At 45.1% G+C, this 16,033-nt stretch overlaps 1 protein-coding gene across 1 annotated transcript in view; it reads right to left on the bottom strand.

The window, feature by feature from the left end:
- The window catches only part of DHX15 (DEAH-box helicase 15), a 73,035-nt gene that overhangs the window by 37,579 nt on the left and 19,423 nt on the right, over positions 1 to 16,033 (bottom strand). Inside the window, exons 4-6 of the mRNA XM_056855106.1 lie at positions 9,383 to 9,542; positions 6,631 to 6,849; positions 438 to 605 (exon numbers count right to left, since the gene is read on the bottom strand). Coding sequence (XP_056711084.1) covers positions 438 to 605; positions 6,631 to 6,849; positions 9,383 to 9,542 — 547 coding nt within the window. The remainder of the gene's footprint in view (positions 1 to 437; positions 606 to 6,630; positions 6,850 to 9,382; positions 9,543 to 16,033) is intronic.

Here is a 16,033-nt window from a genome sequence, read left to right as displayed (position 1 = left end):
CTTTTATACCCCACACTTTTCGCTACCTTTTAAGGAGTCTCAAAGCGGCTTATAAACGCCTTCTCTTCCTCTCCACACAACAGACACTTTGTGCAAGATTCGTAGAGAACTGTGTCTAGCCCAAGGTCACCCAGCAGGCTTCATGTGTAGGAGTGGGGAAACCAACCTGGCTCACCAGATTAGAATCCGCTGCTCTTAACCACTACACCACGCTGGCTCTCAGGTTCAAATGCCCACTCTGCCATGGAAATTTGCCAGGTGGCTTTGGGCCAGACACACTCTCTCAGTCTTATCGACCTCAAAAAGTGTTTGTGATGACAAAATGGAGGAGAGGAGAACAGTGTAAACTGCTTTGGGGTCCCCTGCTGGGAAGGAAGGGGGTGTATAAACAAAAGTAAAAAAAAAAAAAATAGGTAGAATATGTTTAATGAACTTACCTTTCGTCCTATTGCACCATTGGGCTTTTTTGGAGGGGGCGGCTCAAAAATCCTCTGCTGCTGCTGTGGTGGAAGCGTCGAATATAATGGAATGATTTTAATATCACCAACTTCAGGGCCCAGATCATCAATTTCACGCTTTATTCTCTTACAGGCTTCATCTATTTCCTACATGGGGGGAAAAGGCAGTGAAAACTAGGTATTTTTCCATCTCTAATGGCTAGGAAGACTTTTTTTTTTTACAAGTTTCACTACAAAACAAGCTATTTTTAAACTAATTTGAGCACTTGTTGAATTTTCAATGGGACTTCCACAGCAGTCCAAGATGCCTCATATTCTTTATTCCAATGAGCATAACAGCCTGATTTGCATTCAACACCCTTTTTCTTTTAGTCGTATTTCCTAATTAATTCTCTACAAATTGTACTAAAATTGAAATCTCTCACCCAGGAATATTAAACTGCACTCATGACCTTTTCAATTTTCACAATCTAAAAGAAATTGATGTGCAAGATATTTTAAATAAGCCAATTAAGCTTTAATGTCACGTATCACTAATGCAATTATATGGAAGATTTGCTTCATTGTACCTAATGAGAACAAACACCTTTACAGTATAAACATGGATGTTCCAAGAAGCAGACCCTTCTCAGTCCAAGTTATCACGGCTTATACTAGAACGTAGAATTCTACCTGGAATTATTTTTGCATCTTCATAAGTAAAGGCTGCAAGGGTATTTTAGGTAGCCTTAAAATACCAAGAAAAACTTTACACGAAGTAGAAAGGCCAAACAACTTCAACAAGCTTACCTCAATTCACAAGGAAGCCCCAACTTTTAAAAAGAGAGAATAATAAGTCTTAATTTTTTTTAAAAAAAATCTTGTTAACCTGCTTTATCAGGGAAATGGCAGGCCAACATAAACTGTCATGTTATTGACAAATCACTCTCATTTTAAACAGAACAGTACTCTGAAACTACAGTCTTAAACAAGAAAATAATGTGCCATTCGAGGAGAAAGCTGTTACATGCTTGGGGCATACATGCGCTTTTTTCACAATTAAGTGTTGATGGACTTGACATTTTTCTTGTTGTTCCACTGAATATTCTAGAATTATACCACCTAGTAACCACTTGACAGGGTATAGAACTCACAACCCTTGGAACAACCACAAAAGGTCTCTTGTTTATGAAAATAAAGCAACTTCTTTGGTGCAGCTCTGGCCTTATTAAGGAGCAGCTTATTAAAAAGCATAAACATGTTTTTGGAACCCTAAAGATTTTTTTAAAAAAATCTTAGTATTAACTGTTTTTATCCAAAAGGATTTCCACATAAAAAGGTTAAATGCCTCTATCAGTCTGGGTTAGCATGCCCCCTACTGGCCTACTGCAGAAGAAACAAAAATTATATGCTGGACTGCCTAAATCACTCATACCTAGATGACCTCTTTGTAGTTTACAGTTCTCAAAATATGCCAAAGAAATGGCCATGCTATGGTATGACTGCCTGGATACCACTTGTGAACGCTGCTGGAAGCAAAAATATGGGTCATGCGAAGCCACCTCATTTATGGACGGCGCCCTGCTACAGAAAAGAGCAAAACCGCTGCTGGAATAGCAAGTGTGGCGGGGAACAAGGCGCTTTCTTCCACCCGAGAGGGCCACTGAAGCAACTCTATAGGGCTCTTTCCACTTCCAAGGAAGGTTGCTAAGCAACAGTGACAGACTCTTAAGGTATTTGTTTCTTCTTGGCACACCGAAGAACTGAAGTGTTGGCTCCCTAAGGAGGACGGACGGAAAGTATTTTGTTCAGCTGCCTTTTCTTCCCTTCCCACATACTACCTTTAAGGGGCGACTCAGCTAGCCAGCATTCCCTTCTCCTGGAGGCTTCAAATGCTAGAAGTTATGGAAAAACAAAACTGGGGGAAATTTCTCCTGCCCGGTCACATGTACATTTGCTATTCCTGAACTAACACGTGAAACTGGCTTCTACTGAATCAGACCCGTGGTCCATCAAAGTCAGTATTGTCGACTCAGACCAGCAGTGGCTCTCTAGGGTCTCAGGCAGAGGTCTTTTGCATCACCTACTTGCCTAGTCTCTTTAAATGGAGATGCCGGGGATTGAACCTGGGACCTTCTGCATGCCAACCAGATGCTCTACCACTAAGCCACAGCCCCTACCCACAACCCCTACTTTGACTATTTTTTCTCAGCCTTGAAATGACACATCAGGTCATTTGGTAGCCAGCGTTTTTGCCAACCTGCGCACAAATACAACTAACTAGGTGGCTGGAAAAGGGAGGTAAGAAGCAGCAATAAAACAGCACAAACGACAGCGGGGACTGAGGCTGGAAAGTGCCCCTCACTCTTCCGTTCTGCCAGAGCAAGGCTCCTAGCGTTCGCTGAAAAGGCTCCAATGGTAGAAAGAGGAGGGGCACCTTTGTCCACTGCCCCCTTCTTAGTGCCGCTACCATGTGGTGTGGCTTTCTGCCCAAAAAAGGTCCCCCCCACCCACAGCACTGCTTTCTTGGTTTCCCAGATGACTGCTGACAGAAGGTAGGGAAAATCTGCCACCTCCAGCGCCTTCCAATCGCTCGACTACAGGCCCCAATCTAAGAACAGCACCTTTCCTTATGCTTTACCGAGCAATCTGGGCTAGCTTCTCACCAACAGTTTGTACTTGGGTACAAATATCTGACCTGTGAGAGATGCAAAGGAGGCGTGTCTAAATTTGCTGCTCGTCCCTTCAAAACACGCAGAAGTCGGGACTGGCAACGCCCCCAAGCTGAAATATTTTGAAGGACAAACAAAGTAACCCTTCAAAAAACCACTTTTGACAAGTGATGCAACATTTGTACATTTTACGGTTGTATCTGAATATCCAAGTAAAGAGCACTGCCTGAGAAATCCACCCCCCAAGACATAACAGAATCAACTACAGTTATGAAATTAAAGTTGCAAACTATGGCCTGAGAGATTATCTGTCTTCCAAGATTCACCCTTCAGATGTCCTTGAAATCACAAAAGAAACAAATGCTTGAAGGCCAGAAACTTTAGACATTTACTGGTGCCTTTGGACAATCTTCATACATTTGGAGCAACACATCCATCCCACAACCATCCCATGTTCTGGCTGCCATGCAGGACTTCCCAATGGCCTGCCATGTGACTGTTATAATCAAGCCGCAGCCTTGAATAAAAGCATGTTGACAGGAAGATTTCTCAGTAGCACAGAGTAAGGGAAACTTAGCAACAGCCGCATGCTATCTAGATGTGTATCCTGTCTCTCTTATGTGTCCAGTCTTTTGGGTAAGAGTTCCAGTATAAATGCATCAGAATGAAGAAGCAGCTAATTTTCCATCCAGACTCTTCTCAAGTATCTTCCAATGTAGCGGCTATAACATAATGCAGTGGTTTATAAAGAAAAGTGGCTCAAAATATGATCGAAAGATTAAGGAACTCGGGACTAAAGGTTACCTTTTTATAACATTAATTAGCTTCTTCTAACCTCTAATCAATCCAAAAATCTAAGGAGAATGAATTGCCAAGCAGTCTATGTGCAATTCCTCGGCTCCAGCTCCATCAAGGATGGAAATACAGTTAAAGTTTCCACAGACACTTCAATCTACCCATCAGGTACTTTTTGTCTTCAGCTGCAGCAGAATACATTAGTCAACTGTCAGGACACATTAGTTCCATCAAATTTAGGAACTACTGTGCGCTAGAAAGTACAGGTGTCTCATCTGAAAGTGAAGAATCAGAAGATGCCAATGAACATTCGGGCATCCGAAATGGTTTTGCTTACGCGTCTAGTTGTAATGAGTACACCAGGGTGCAGTACGGAAGGAGAGTCATTTGGTAGGCAATTTAAAGTGACGGTAGAAGCCTTAGCAACATTTCCATCTCTCTCGTGGTTTATGTCAAGGAGCAGCACATAGGCTGAACGGCCAATTCATTTTCTACATGTGTTTTTCCCCCCAAGGGGATTGATTCCTCAGTCTGACTTTGTCTTCTCTGTAGGAGTTTGTACAGGATTTTTATTTTTCCTTGTCCTACTGCTTGTCACATGGGGGGGGGGAATGTAGTGAATTTTAAACTATGCTCCAGAAAGTCTCTCTCTCCCCTTGCCCCCTCCCCACACACACTGTTTGACTAATGAGGCAATTTCACATTTAATTTTTGAAGTGAAAAAACTAGCATTCCTTGCATAGGGAGAGAGTAATTACAAGGTAGTTTATTATTATTACCCACACACAAGGGCAATTCTGTCTGTACATTCAAAAAGCAGCAGGTTACATGAAAACAAGATATTTCCTTGCACACCCAGATTGCGGGAACAGCTTTATTCTCACAACCTCCTACACAGCATCCATCAGAGGCAGAACAATGCGCGTTGACCCTGAGGGCTGCTCTCTGCAGTCACTCTGCGCCCAGGCCAGCGCCTGGTCCGTCCTCAACCAAAGCATCTGTGGCAAAGCTGGCGGCTTCCCCGATGCTGCAGGAGCCAAGCGGGACCTGCCCACCTCACTCACACCTCGGGAAAGCCAACAGAGGCTTGGCCAGAACTCCCAGGACAGGACTCCGGGCGGCAAGAAGCGGGAGCAGCTAAACGTGAGTCTCGCCACTTCCTGCCTGGGCCCCAGAGCTTCGGACGCCAGCTGATGACGTCATCTCTAAGCACCAGGACCACAAAGACAATGACGGGGAAGACTGAGCCACTGGGCCAGCTGGTGAGCATGGAGGCTGCCAGCAGAAGCCCAACTGGGAGGGGGCCAGCCATGCAGGAACCTGAGAGGACCTGGCTAAAGGCCTCCAGGGAACGGGCCAGTAAGGATGGAGCAGGAGACTGGGGGAGGTGTTGCTCCAGCCCAACCCAGATAATAGCTCAGGCCATGGGGTGGAGTCAAGGGGGTGGGGGGAGGAAGCATAAATGACAGCTCCACAACCAGGCCCGGGAGGAGAAAGGGAGCATTGGACTGCCCAGACAAGGGCAATGCTGCCGGAAAGAGAACGTGGACTTGAGCACCCCTTTCTATTCTGAGGCTTGAGGAGCCCCCGTGGAGCAAAAGCAGCTTGACAGCTGAGGGGCCTGCGAGGGAGGGGCCTCCCACACACAGTTAAGTGAACGGAAATCACCACCCAAACCATCTGAGGCAGGAAAGAGAAAGGCTGGTTTTTCAGACATCCTTCCAGAAAGTCATGCTTATACATATTGCTCTAAATCACAGCCTCAAACCAATGGCTTACCTAGTAACAGCAAAATATTAATAGATGGTGCAATTTCATATCTAGACCATGATAAACATAACCCAGTTAAAACAGGAATCACTGGGGAAACCCCCACAAAATCCAGCAAGGTATATATGCACACAGCCAGTTTGGTTCCAATACACAAAAACCAGTCTGTCTTTCCATACATCGACGCACACCACCTCATACCTGAAAGGAACAGCTCTACTAGAGTTGTTTTTCTGAAGCTACATCTGTAGCCCCTCAGGGGATGGTTGGAGGACAAAAGGGAGGGGGAACTGAATCTGAGATCCTTCCCCTTAAAACAACTACTCTCTCATACTCCCTGCCTCTTATATTGGAGGGCAGGGCTAATAGCCTCTCCAAAGACTGTAATCACCCTCCTGAGTGGAAAAGAGTATCAGTTGCTGGACCAGCTTTTGATTCCATCTGGCGCCTTTCCCATGGGAAGAGCACACAAGGGAGCCACCAGGGCTCACCTCACAGGAAGGAAGCCACTGCACTGCTCCAGCACACCTATACCGGACACTACTGGTCCCCCCGCCCCAAAAAAAGCTGGAGAGCAACCACGATATTTCATATTAAGTAGACGTCTGAAGTACAGAACAGAAGCCAGATGCAAAGTTATAGAAGTGCCCCTGCAGCCATATCTAACCAGCAAGATATAAAACAGAACTCTCTGATTTAAGTGAGATGATAGATTGGCCCCAACTGCCGTTCTGTTAGAAAACACATTCTCCCTGAGATGTGGGCAGAGCTATTTGTAACATACCCTGACTACTGTTCATCGATTCAGAATCTGTCGACGGATGTCTTTATTTTTCTTAATGAAACTCCACTAGAGTTGAAAAATAAGCAACTGGGAGCTCGTAAGAGAGCACACTCAAAATACGCTACAAAATCCTGCCGCATGAGACTAGTCTTATGAGGAACGTGAAAAATACCTCTTGGCCAGTAAGGAAGAGAAGAAGGTCTCCTTCCTCCTCTTCACACATATGAATCTGGATTACTGTACGAATAGCTGCCTCCAGGTAATCTCTCTCTGGTTCCGGAGTATAAAAGATCTCCACAGGATGTGTGCGACCAGGGATAGTGAGGAGAGGACAGTTATCAAAATAAATCTGAAACTTGCCGGCATCTAGAGTAGCACTCATAACTATAACCTGCAACATACAAGAAAAAAGCAACACAAAAGCATTATATGCAAGTTCAAAGTATCACTGACTTTCTGTACAAATTCTAGAATAAAACATCATTTTAAAAGGTAAAATTCAACAACGTTCACTGTCACGCTGTCTGTTGTTTAAGTTACAACCCAGGCGCTTTATTTGAAATAAATATACCCGGCCCTTCCATGAAGCTCAAGGCAGCTCACTGGGGATTAAGTCTTTCACAGTACCACACCTGCCAAAGGCCTGGATCCATCAATACACAAAAGGAAAGATACGGACTTAGCGCAGCTCTTCTTGCCCAACACCTTGCGCTTTACTCCCTATGCTGCCCGGAAGCTGGGCACACACTCTCTGGCACAAGCAGAAATGTAAGCTTGACCTACCACAAGTGGTTACGGGGCCTTTTTCTCACCAGAACTCTAGTGGACGAGGAAATCTGGCACCGATCCAACCCGTTCTGTCCCCCTGTGGTGGTAGCACTCAGTTGAACTAGGTCTACTGAAGGACCCCACACTGCAAGCAGGTGAAAACAGCTGACGCTTGCATCAGGGCCTTTTCATTTTTAAAAAAGTATTTTTTTATTTTCTAACCACCACAAACAACAACAGCACCTTTATTGGCATATATACAATTAATACAGGGACTAAAAACAAGGAGAACAAAAGCTAGGACAAGACAGGATCAGAATTTAGATTCTCAAAGCCTCATAGCTAGCTGTAGAAATCTTGCTATCCATTATATCGGAGTTTTGTCCAGAGAGAAAAAAACTGAACTAGACAATTGTCAGAAACTCCGTTTCATTAATCTAAGAATGACTTTAAAAAATTAGCTTGGATATCAACACAGAAAGGACAATACAAAAAACCCATGTTGTGGTGATTCTACGCTGCTCATACTGCATAGACAGAATCTTTTAAAATATGGGATTTTCTGAAACCTTCCAAAAAGTACAGCTGAGGGTAAAACGTTAACAGCATGCATTGACAGCGTATTTTCTAACCACTAAAATACAAACACGCCTTGACCTGGATGGCCCAGGCTAGCCTGATCTTGTCAGATCTCAGAAGCTAAACAGGGTCAGCCCTGGTTAGTATTTGGATGGGAGACCAGCAAGGAATACCAGGGTTGCTGTGCAGAGGAAGGCACTGGCAAACCACCTCTGTTAGTCTCTTGCCATGAGAACCCCAAAAAGTGGTCGCCATAAGTCGGCTGCGACTTGACGGCACTTTATACACAAAATACAAACATACAATAAATACTTAAACCAAAACAAAAACAGCACAATAAAAGCATAAAAATTAAAATATACCAAAATAAGCTTTAGTTGGGTAAATATACAGAATTCTGTTTTCCTCTTATAATCTACCCTATAATATGCTATTCTAATTTTATAATATTGTATATACTACTTTTTCTTTGCTCATTCATCTTATGATATATGTACTTTACATTTGCATAATATTAAATCATGTTAGCCTATATTAAATCATGTTAACACATTTATAGTTGCTAACGAACTTGTTTCTAATCAATAAGATCCATAATAAACTTTTCCAGTATAACCTTGTAACTGAGCATTTTCATTTCTATTTACACTTTGCACTTGCATAGTAAATCTATCCAAGATTGGATCATACTATCTCATTTCACTAAGTTCCATAACAAACTTTTCCAATATAACCTTATAGCTGTTTTTATTTCTATTTATACATATTTTAAAAGACATTTGAATAGTACAATTTCCAATTTTCTTGAAACTCTTCACTGGGGTTTTTTATTCACTTGGTTTGCCAGCTTGGCTATTACTGTGTACTCTGCCAACTTGTATTTCCAATCTTCTACATGTGGACAGTCTCTTGACTTCCACTTTGTTGCTAACTTCCACACTTGCAGTCGTGATCATGTATCTAACAGCTCTTCTGAGGACTTCACAATAGCAGATGGTAGAATTCCTAACAACATAATTTTAGGATCCATGCATCAGGCCCTTTTCAGTGGAAGCACTCGTATCACACAGCTTGACAGTGGAGGCTAGGACTCCATCGGCTCTGCTGTTTTTGGTTTGTTTTTGGGAAAGTTCTAAAAAGCAGAGCGATTTAGGCAACTATTCTTATGAATACCCCTGCTTCTTCCACTATAGTTTTGTTCAAAGGGATCCGTTTTATGTTCTTTTTAATGGTATCTACTATTGTTGATGTTTTTGAACAGTTGTGGTTTTTAATTGATTGTGTAACATGCCTTTGATCCTTCTGGGAGAAAGGTGGGCAAGAAATACCTTCAAAAAAATCTTGCTGCACTCAATAGGACTTGCTTCTGAACAAGCATTCAGGAGATTGTGGTATGCACATGTTGATAAGGAGAAGACATACTAAAGATGACACACTTAAGGTTGCTTCATGACTATGGACAATTTCAGCCACGCATACACATTTTAAAACCTTATTACAAGTTTGAAAGCTAATATTGAAAACATCCTTTACAGACAGATTTTGGAGATATTCTCCATGGGGAATACACCACTGACCTTTAAATCAGACCTTTGCCTTACAACCTCTTTCAAAACTCCCATCAAAATATCGGTAGCCAAAGTTCTTTCATGGGCTTCGTCAAGAATTATTACTCCATAACGTTCCAGCAAAGGGTCATTCATAGCTTCACGCAGTAACATACCATCAGTCATATACCTGACCAGGAAACAAATATTTTAATTTCAGATAATAGTATAGCTTTCCTTCCTCCCTTACGTCACTCAAAGATTATTTTCTGCTGTCTCCCAACTGCTTCTTCCTGAAGTTGAAATATTACAACCGTACACAGCCTAATGCTTTTAATGTCTGTGATAGCATCCTTCATATTCCTTCCCTTTTCCTTACAACAGCTGATGCTACTAGTCATTAGTTGGGTTCTCAACATACAAGATGTGCTCACTAGCAAAAAAAATGAAAAGATCCACTGCTACAGGAAGCACAACGTCCTTCCCACCCACCTCCCGTTTTCTCTTGACAGGGCTGCAAGATGTGAATATCACCCAGATCCTTCTGCATGATGCGCAAGGAGCCAAAAGTGATTGCCATCCCCACCAAACGCATCAACTAAAAGTGCCCAGGACCAAGGAAAGCAACTTGCTTATCCACTTCACAGACCGGGCATTTTCCTTGAATATCCATCATTAAAATGTACCACATTCCTCCAGTCCAGCGTTTCCCAAACTTCTATCAGCTAAGACACATTGGACATAACTGTATACAACTTAATTCTTTGCTGAGGGAATTCCAGATGATGGGTGCCACTGCTGAGAAGGCCCTCCGTCTGTGCCTACCCACCAGGCCTCCAGAAGTGGGGGCACTCAGAGTGGGACCTACAATGACTATCTTAACTTGTGGGTTCTTAAGGGAGACAGTGGTCTTCTGGGTACTTTGGACCCAGACTATGCAGAATTCTTTTTAGGTAAAAAGTAGCACTCTGAATTGAGAGAACCAGCCACTACTAAAGAAATGTTAATACTAGTGAGATACGACCACTATACCTGCTAGAAGTGACAACACCCCCCCCAAGGGAAAAGCCATTTCTGAAACACACATGAACTGCTTACAACTGATGCAGTGTACACATGTATCTCTTTTACACTTTATCTGAGCCCTAGTACAAAATAAGCCAACCTGGCACTCGATGCTTTGGACAGGGCACTAAACCCGTCTACACATTGTCCACAAAGGCCTTGCTGTTATCCAGCAGCTGGGAGGGGGAGTAAATCAGTGCATGTGGGGGGGAAATGAGATTTCCCCTCCCACACAGGTTATGGCAAGGCAAGCAGACTGAGGGGGAGATCAGAAGGAGGGAAAAGCAGAGTCGAAACTACAAAGGTGGGGGAAGCAGAGGCCAGTGGAGAAGTAATGAGATTTCCCCTCCACCCAGTGTCCTCATGGGACCCCCACCCTTGTGTAGTCCTATCAGCAGTAGCCTACGCTAGAGGTCAACAGCAACTATAGCTCAATTGATTACACAGGACAGGACCACATTCCAACCACGTTTGCATTTATGTTTCTTCAGGGAAACTCCCTACAAACTCCTGGACAACAGAAGATGACAAGTCAGGTTGGCTGAAACAACTGAAGGGGTTAAAAGGGGGATATACAAGGATGCTTTGATTGTCACTCTTGCTAATGATATGTCTACATAAGAGAAGAGGAAGAGTTGGTTCTTTTTCTAATGATATGTCTACAGAAGAGACAGTACCAATGGGGCAAAAATTAAGGTTACAATGACTAGTAAGCTATACTTTGTTTAAAGTAAGAGTAAGACAGAAGTCTCAACCTAGCATGAATCTTGGATGTTCATTACCACTCCTACCCAACCTTCATTTGAACATGGTTCATACTGGACCACCCAACCAGAATTCCTTTTCTTTCCAGAGACAAACTGGTGTTCAAAAGAACAGGCCACAGCCCAGCAAGTTTATTACCTTCTATCTGCACTGAAGGGGAAAGGTACATTGTTTACTCATTGAGAAGGTCCTTTCCGCTCTGAAGTAGAAGGTCATCTTGGAGCTTTGGGTGTTTCTCATCCCATTGCTTGGAGAGGCAGGACTAAATTTGTTAAAAAACTACTTCCTGTCTCGGGGCGAGGAACGCCCATACTTCCAGTTTACTACTAAGAGCTCACGAGAGACAGGGAAAAACAGGTAAACACAACATAACAGCTAGTCGTAATAACTGTGAAAACTGTATAACCATAATGTATTAGAAACATGAATTTAATAAATTCCTATTTAACAAGGAATACATGTGCGCGTTGATTTATTGTCCCCTTGGCTGAGGAGCACATAAGCCACCCTAGAAGATGAGGTACATCTCCAGGTGGGCAAGATGACCTTCTACTTCAGAACGGAAAGGACCTTCTCGGTGAGTAAACAATGTACCTTTCCCGCTCTGAAGGAAGGTCATCTTGGAGATTTGGGATGTCCAAGAGCTATTGTATTGGGTGGGAATCTGAGTCCTCACCTTCCACTATGTGTTGTAGGATACGTCTACCGAAGGCAGCTTCGGCAGAGGCTAAGGTATTAATGTGATCGTGTCTAATGAATGTGGAAGGATTTGACCAGGTGGCCGCTCTGCAGATTTCTTCTGTTGACGCTTGTTTGAAGAATGCAGCCGAAGTGGCAGTACTTCGTAAGGAATGTGCTGTAATTCCTGAGGGCACTGGAATGCCGCTGGCTATGTAGGCTTCCCTAATACAGTCATGGATAGTAGAGCTGATCGTCTGGCGAGACATAGGCATTCCCTTATTAGGCGCAGTTATGGATATAAACAGGAATTCCGTCCTTCTGATGGATGCCGTTCTTGAAATAAAGATGTGAAGAGCCCTGCGTACATCCAAGGCATGCCAGGACTGTTCCTTAGGGTTGGAAGGGTTGGGGCAGAAGGACGGCAAATTAATCTCCTGGGCCTCGTGAAATCGGGACCGTACCTTGGGGCTGAAGGAGGGATCGGTTCGGAGGACCACTCTATCCTTATGAAATATGCAAAGGTCCTTGCGAATGGAAAGGGCTTTTAGTTCAGAAACCCGATGGGCCGAAGTGATGGCCGTTAGAAAAAGGGTTTTTATTCTGATAAATGTTAGAGAGACCTCTCTCAACGGCTCAAAGGGTTTCTTGGTCAGGGCAGAGAGGACTGTGTTGAGCCTCCAGGTGGGGAAGCGATGTACTACGGGGTGTGTGGATTGAGCCACGCCCTTTATGAAGGCTTTGACCTGGGGGTGTGAGGACATAGCGACCCCATCTAAGGTGGGGCAGACCGATGCGATGGCTGCAATCTGCTTTTGTAAGGTGGAAGCCCTAAGGTTTTGCCGTACCCCGTCCTGTAGAAATTGTAGGATTCGTGGTAGGGTTGGTGAGGTGGGGTTGGCCTGCTTTCCATTGCACCATCTAGTATAGGCCTTCCAAGTGTAATCGTATATTCTTTTGGTGGAAGGACGTCTGGCCTGCAGAATGGTAGAGGTCACCTCTTGGGACAGACCGAGATCTAATAGCCTAGCCCTCTCAATCTCCATGCGGTCAACTGGAACCATCCTGGATCTGGATGTACTATCGGTCCCTGGGTGAGAAGGTTGGGCGTAGTGGGCAGCTGCCACGGAGAACAGATTGACATCTCCATCAGTGCCGGGAACCACGGACGGTGTGGCCAGTTCGGAGCTATGAGGATAATCTCCGCCCTCTCTGATCGGATCTTTCGAATGACCTTCGGGAGAGCCGGTAACGGTGGAAAACCGTACAGGAGACCCCGGGGCCATGGTGACAGAAGCGAGTCCATTTGTTCCGCCTCGAGGTGGAAAAACCTGGAGAAGAATCAGTGGACCTGTCGGTTCTGTGAGGAGGCAAACAGGTCGATTTCCGGAACCCCGAATAGATCTGTGATTGACCGGAATGTAAGTGGATCCAGTGTCCATTCCCCTTCTTGAATTGATTGTCGGCTCAGCCAATCCGCCTCGAGGTTGTGGATGCCTCGGATGTGCTCCGCCCTCAATGAGAGAAGGTGTTTCTCTGCCCACGTCATGATAATGGAGGCCTCCTTGTTCAGACGTCTTGATCTTGATCCACCCTGTCGGTTGATATGGGCCTTGGCTGCCATGTTGTCTGTGTGTATGAGGACGTGGTGGTTTTGTAGAATGTGTTGAAACCTCAATAGGGCCAAGCGGATGGCCTTCAACTCCAGAAGGTTGATGTGCACCTTGGTTTCCGATGGGGTCCATGTACCCTGGGCGAAGGTTCCTGGGGCTGTCACACCCCATCCCTCTAGGCTGAAATCGGTAAAGACCGGTATAGGTGTTTCGTGCAGGTAAGGTTAGGTTTGAGGGGCTGGACCACCAAGTTAGGCTGGATCTGGCCTCTGCACTCAGTCTGAGACGTTTGTCGATCTTGTGAGATATAAGGAGCTGGAACGGCTGAAGTGCGGTCTGGAGTGGAACCGGACCCAGGGCCCCAAGCCGATGCAAGAAATCATCAAACCAAGGAGTCTTGCGAGGGCCATGAGACGATGTTGTGGAGCTCTGGCTGCTGATCTGGCTATGGCAGCCAACTTAATTGCCTTGTCCTGTGGAAGAGATACCCGGTTCAGACTGGACTCTATAGTGGCTCCCAAGTGTCGAATATGTTGCGTCGGAGTCATCAAGCTTTTGGCTCTATTTATGAGGTAACCGTGGCTTTCAAGGGTCTGCAGGACTCGGTCTGTACGCTCGATGGCTAGTGCAATGGAAGGAGCGCAGATCAGTATATCATCGAGATAGGGATGCAGCTGGATCCCCTCTCTTCTCAGCGCTGCCACGATGGTGACTAGGATCTTTGAAAACACTCGTGGGGCAGAGGCCAGGCCAAAGGGTAAGGCCTTAAATTGCATGTGTAAGTCCATGTAGTTGAACAGTAAGAATCGCCTATGTGATGGATGAATGGGACGTCGTGTAAATATGCCTCAGTAAGGTCTATTGAGGTCATGTGTGTGCCAGGACGGAGCGCCTCAATGATGGATCTGAGGGTCTCCATGCGGAATTTTTTCTTCTGTACAAAGCGATTCACATATTTGAGGTCTAAAATCGCTCGCCAGTCCCCGTTTTTCTTTGGGACAGTAAAAAATACGGAGTAGATTCCTGAAAATCTCTCCATGACTGGCACCTCTTCTATTGCCCCTATTTCTGAGGTGTGAAATGGCCTTCACAGTTCTCTCGTGCTTTTCCGAATTTTTATACAATGGGGAGGTTAGGAACCGATCTGGTGGTGTTGCTCGGAATTCTATGGAGTAGCCTAGTTGAATTAATTGGAGGACCCAGGCATCCGCCTGAGACCTAATCCACTGTGGAAGGAAGCTTTGAAGTCTACCCCCCACTATGGTGATGTTGGTCTTACTGTTTGTTCCCCCTGGGGAACTTGCCCCTTTAAATTGCTGGGAGGGAGGTGGGTGGCCAAATCTATTGAATCTACGAAAGGACCCACGCTGGGATGACCAGGAAGGGCGCCTTTGGTCTTGCCTAAACCTTGATAGAGTGTGGGATGAGCAAAAGGTTTGAGGATACTGAGCTTGTCTGGAATCCTTCCTTTGAGTCTTAAGCATGTACTTGTTCTTATCTTTAGTGTCAGCCAACATCTTATCCAGCCTTTCTCTGAGCAGTTTGCCTCCTTTAAAAGGGTGAGCGAGGAGAATGGCCTTGGATCTATAATCGACTTGCCATGGTCTCAGCCAGAGGGCCCGACGAATGGCTGTGTTTGATGCTACCGCTCTGGATGCAAATTGGAGCGCATCTAGTGATGCGTCTGCCATGAAGGAGGATGCTTGCAGTACTCTGGAAAGTCCCTCAGCAACCCTCTTATCGGCTGTGGGAAGGAGCTTAATGAGCTTCTTGGTCCATGCGTTAGTGGCGCGGGCTATGAGAGCCGTGGTGGTATTGGCCTGAATAGCTAGAGCAGAGGCCTTGTGGACCTTCCTCGACAGAAAGTCCATTTTTCTGTCTAGCATATCCTTAATAAATCCCCCCCCCCCCCGTCTTCCATGAAGAACTCGGAAGATTGAAGTGCAGTTACAGGTGCATCTACTACGGGGAGCTCTAACATGTCCATAGCATATGGTGCCATGTCATATAGTTTTTTGGCTGTGCCCGAGAATTGCTTGTTATGAAGGGGCTTGTCCCATTCAGACCTTATCAGGTTTTCAAAATGCACAGGGAGGGGAACCTTGATTATGTGGAAGTCTCCCTGAGGAAAGTAGTCTTTGGAGCCCCTGTGCTTAATCTTTGATTGAGGCTCCTCTGAAATCTCTGGCTCACTTAATAGGTCTAGGGCAAATAAAGCCTTAGCCAGGAGAGACTAGGCTGCTGCTCCTGAGTAATTGGGAGCGCCTCATCAGAGATGAATTCTCCTTCCTCTAAGTCATCAGCTACGGATCCCCTGCCGCGAGAGGAGGCATCGTCCCCAATGGTTATGTCAAGCCTATTGGGATTAGCCTTTAAGGTTGCTTTGGTAAGCCTCTGGGTTGTGGCCTGGCTGCAACCTGGTTGTTCCTGCAGGGGAGATGATGATGCAGAGGACTAGGAAGCTGATTCAGAGCTATGCGGTCCCCCATGCAAGTTAGAATCATTCCCTCCCTTTTGGGCTGAAACTATCAGGGCTTGCAGCCTGTGGAAGTGGTCCTCA

The sequence above is a fragment of the Euleptes europaea genome, chromosome 9 (genome assembly GCF_029931775.1).
Source record: "Euleptes europaea isolate rEulEur1 chromosome 9, rEulEur1.hap1, whole genome shotgun sequence".
In the NCBI taxonomy this organism is placed as follows: domain Eukaryota; kingdom Metazoa; phylum Chordata; class Lepidosauria; order Squamata; family Sphaerodactylidae; genus Euleptes; species Euleptes europaea.
The sequence above is the reverse complement of the archived record's forward strand: the minus strand, read 5'-3'. Positions and strand labels throughout refer to the sequence as shown.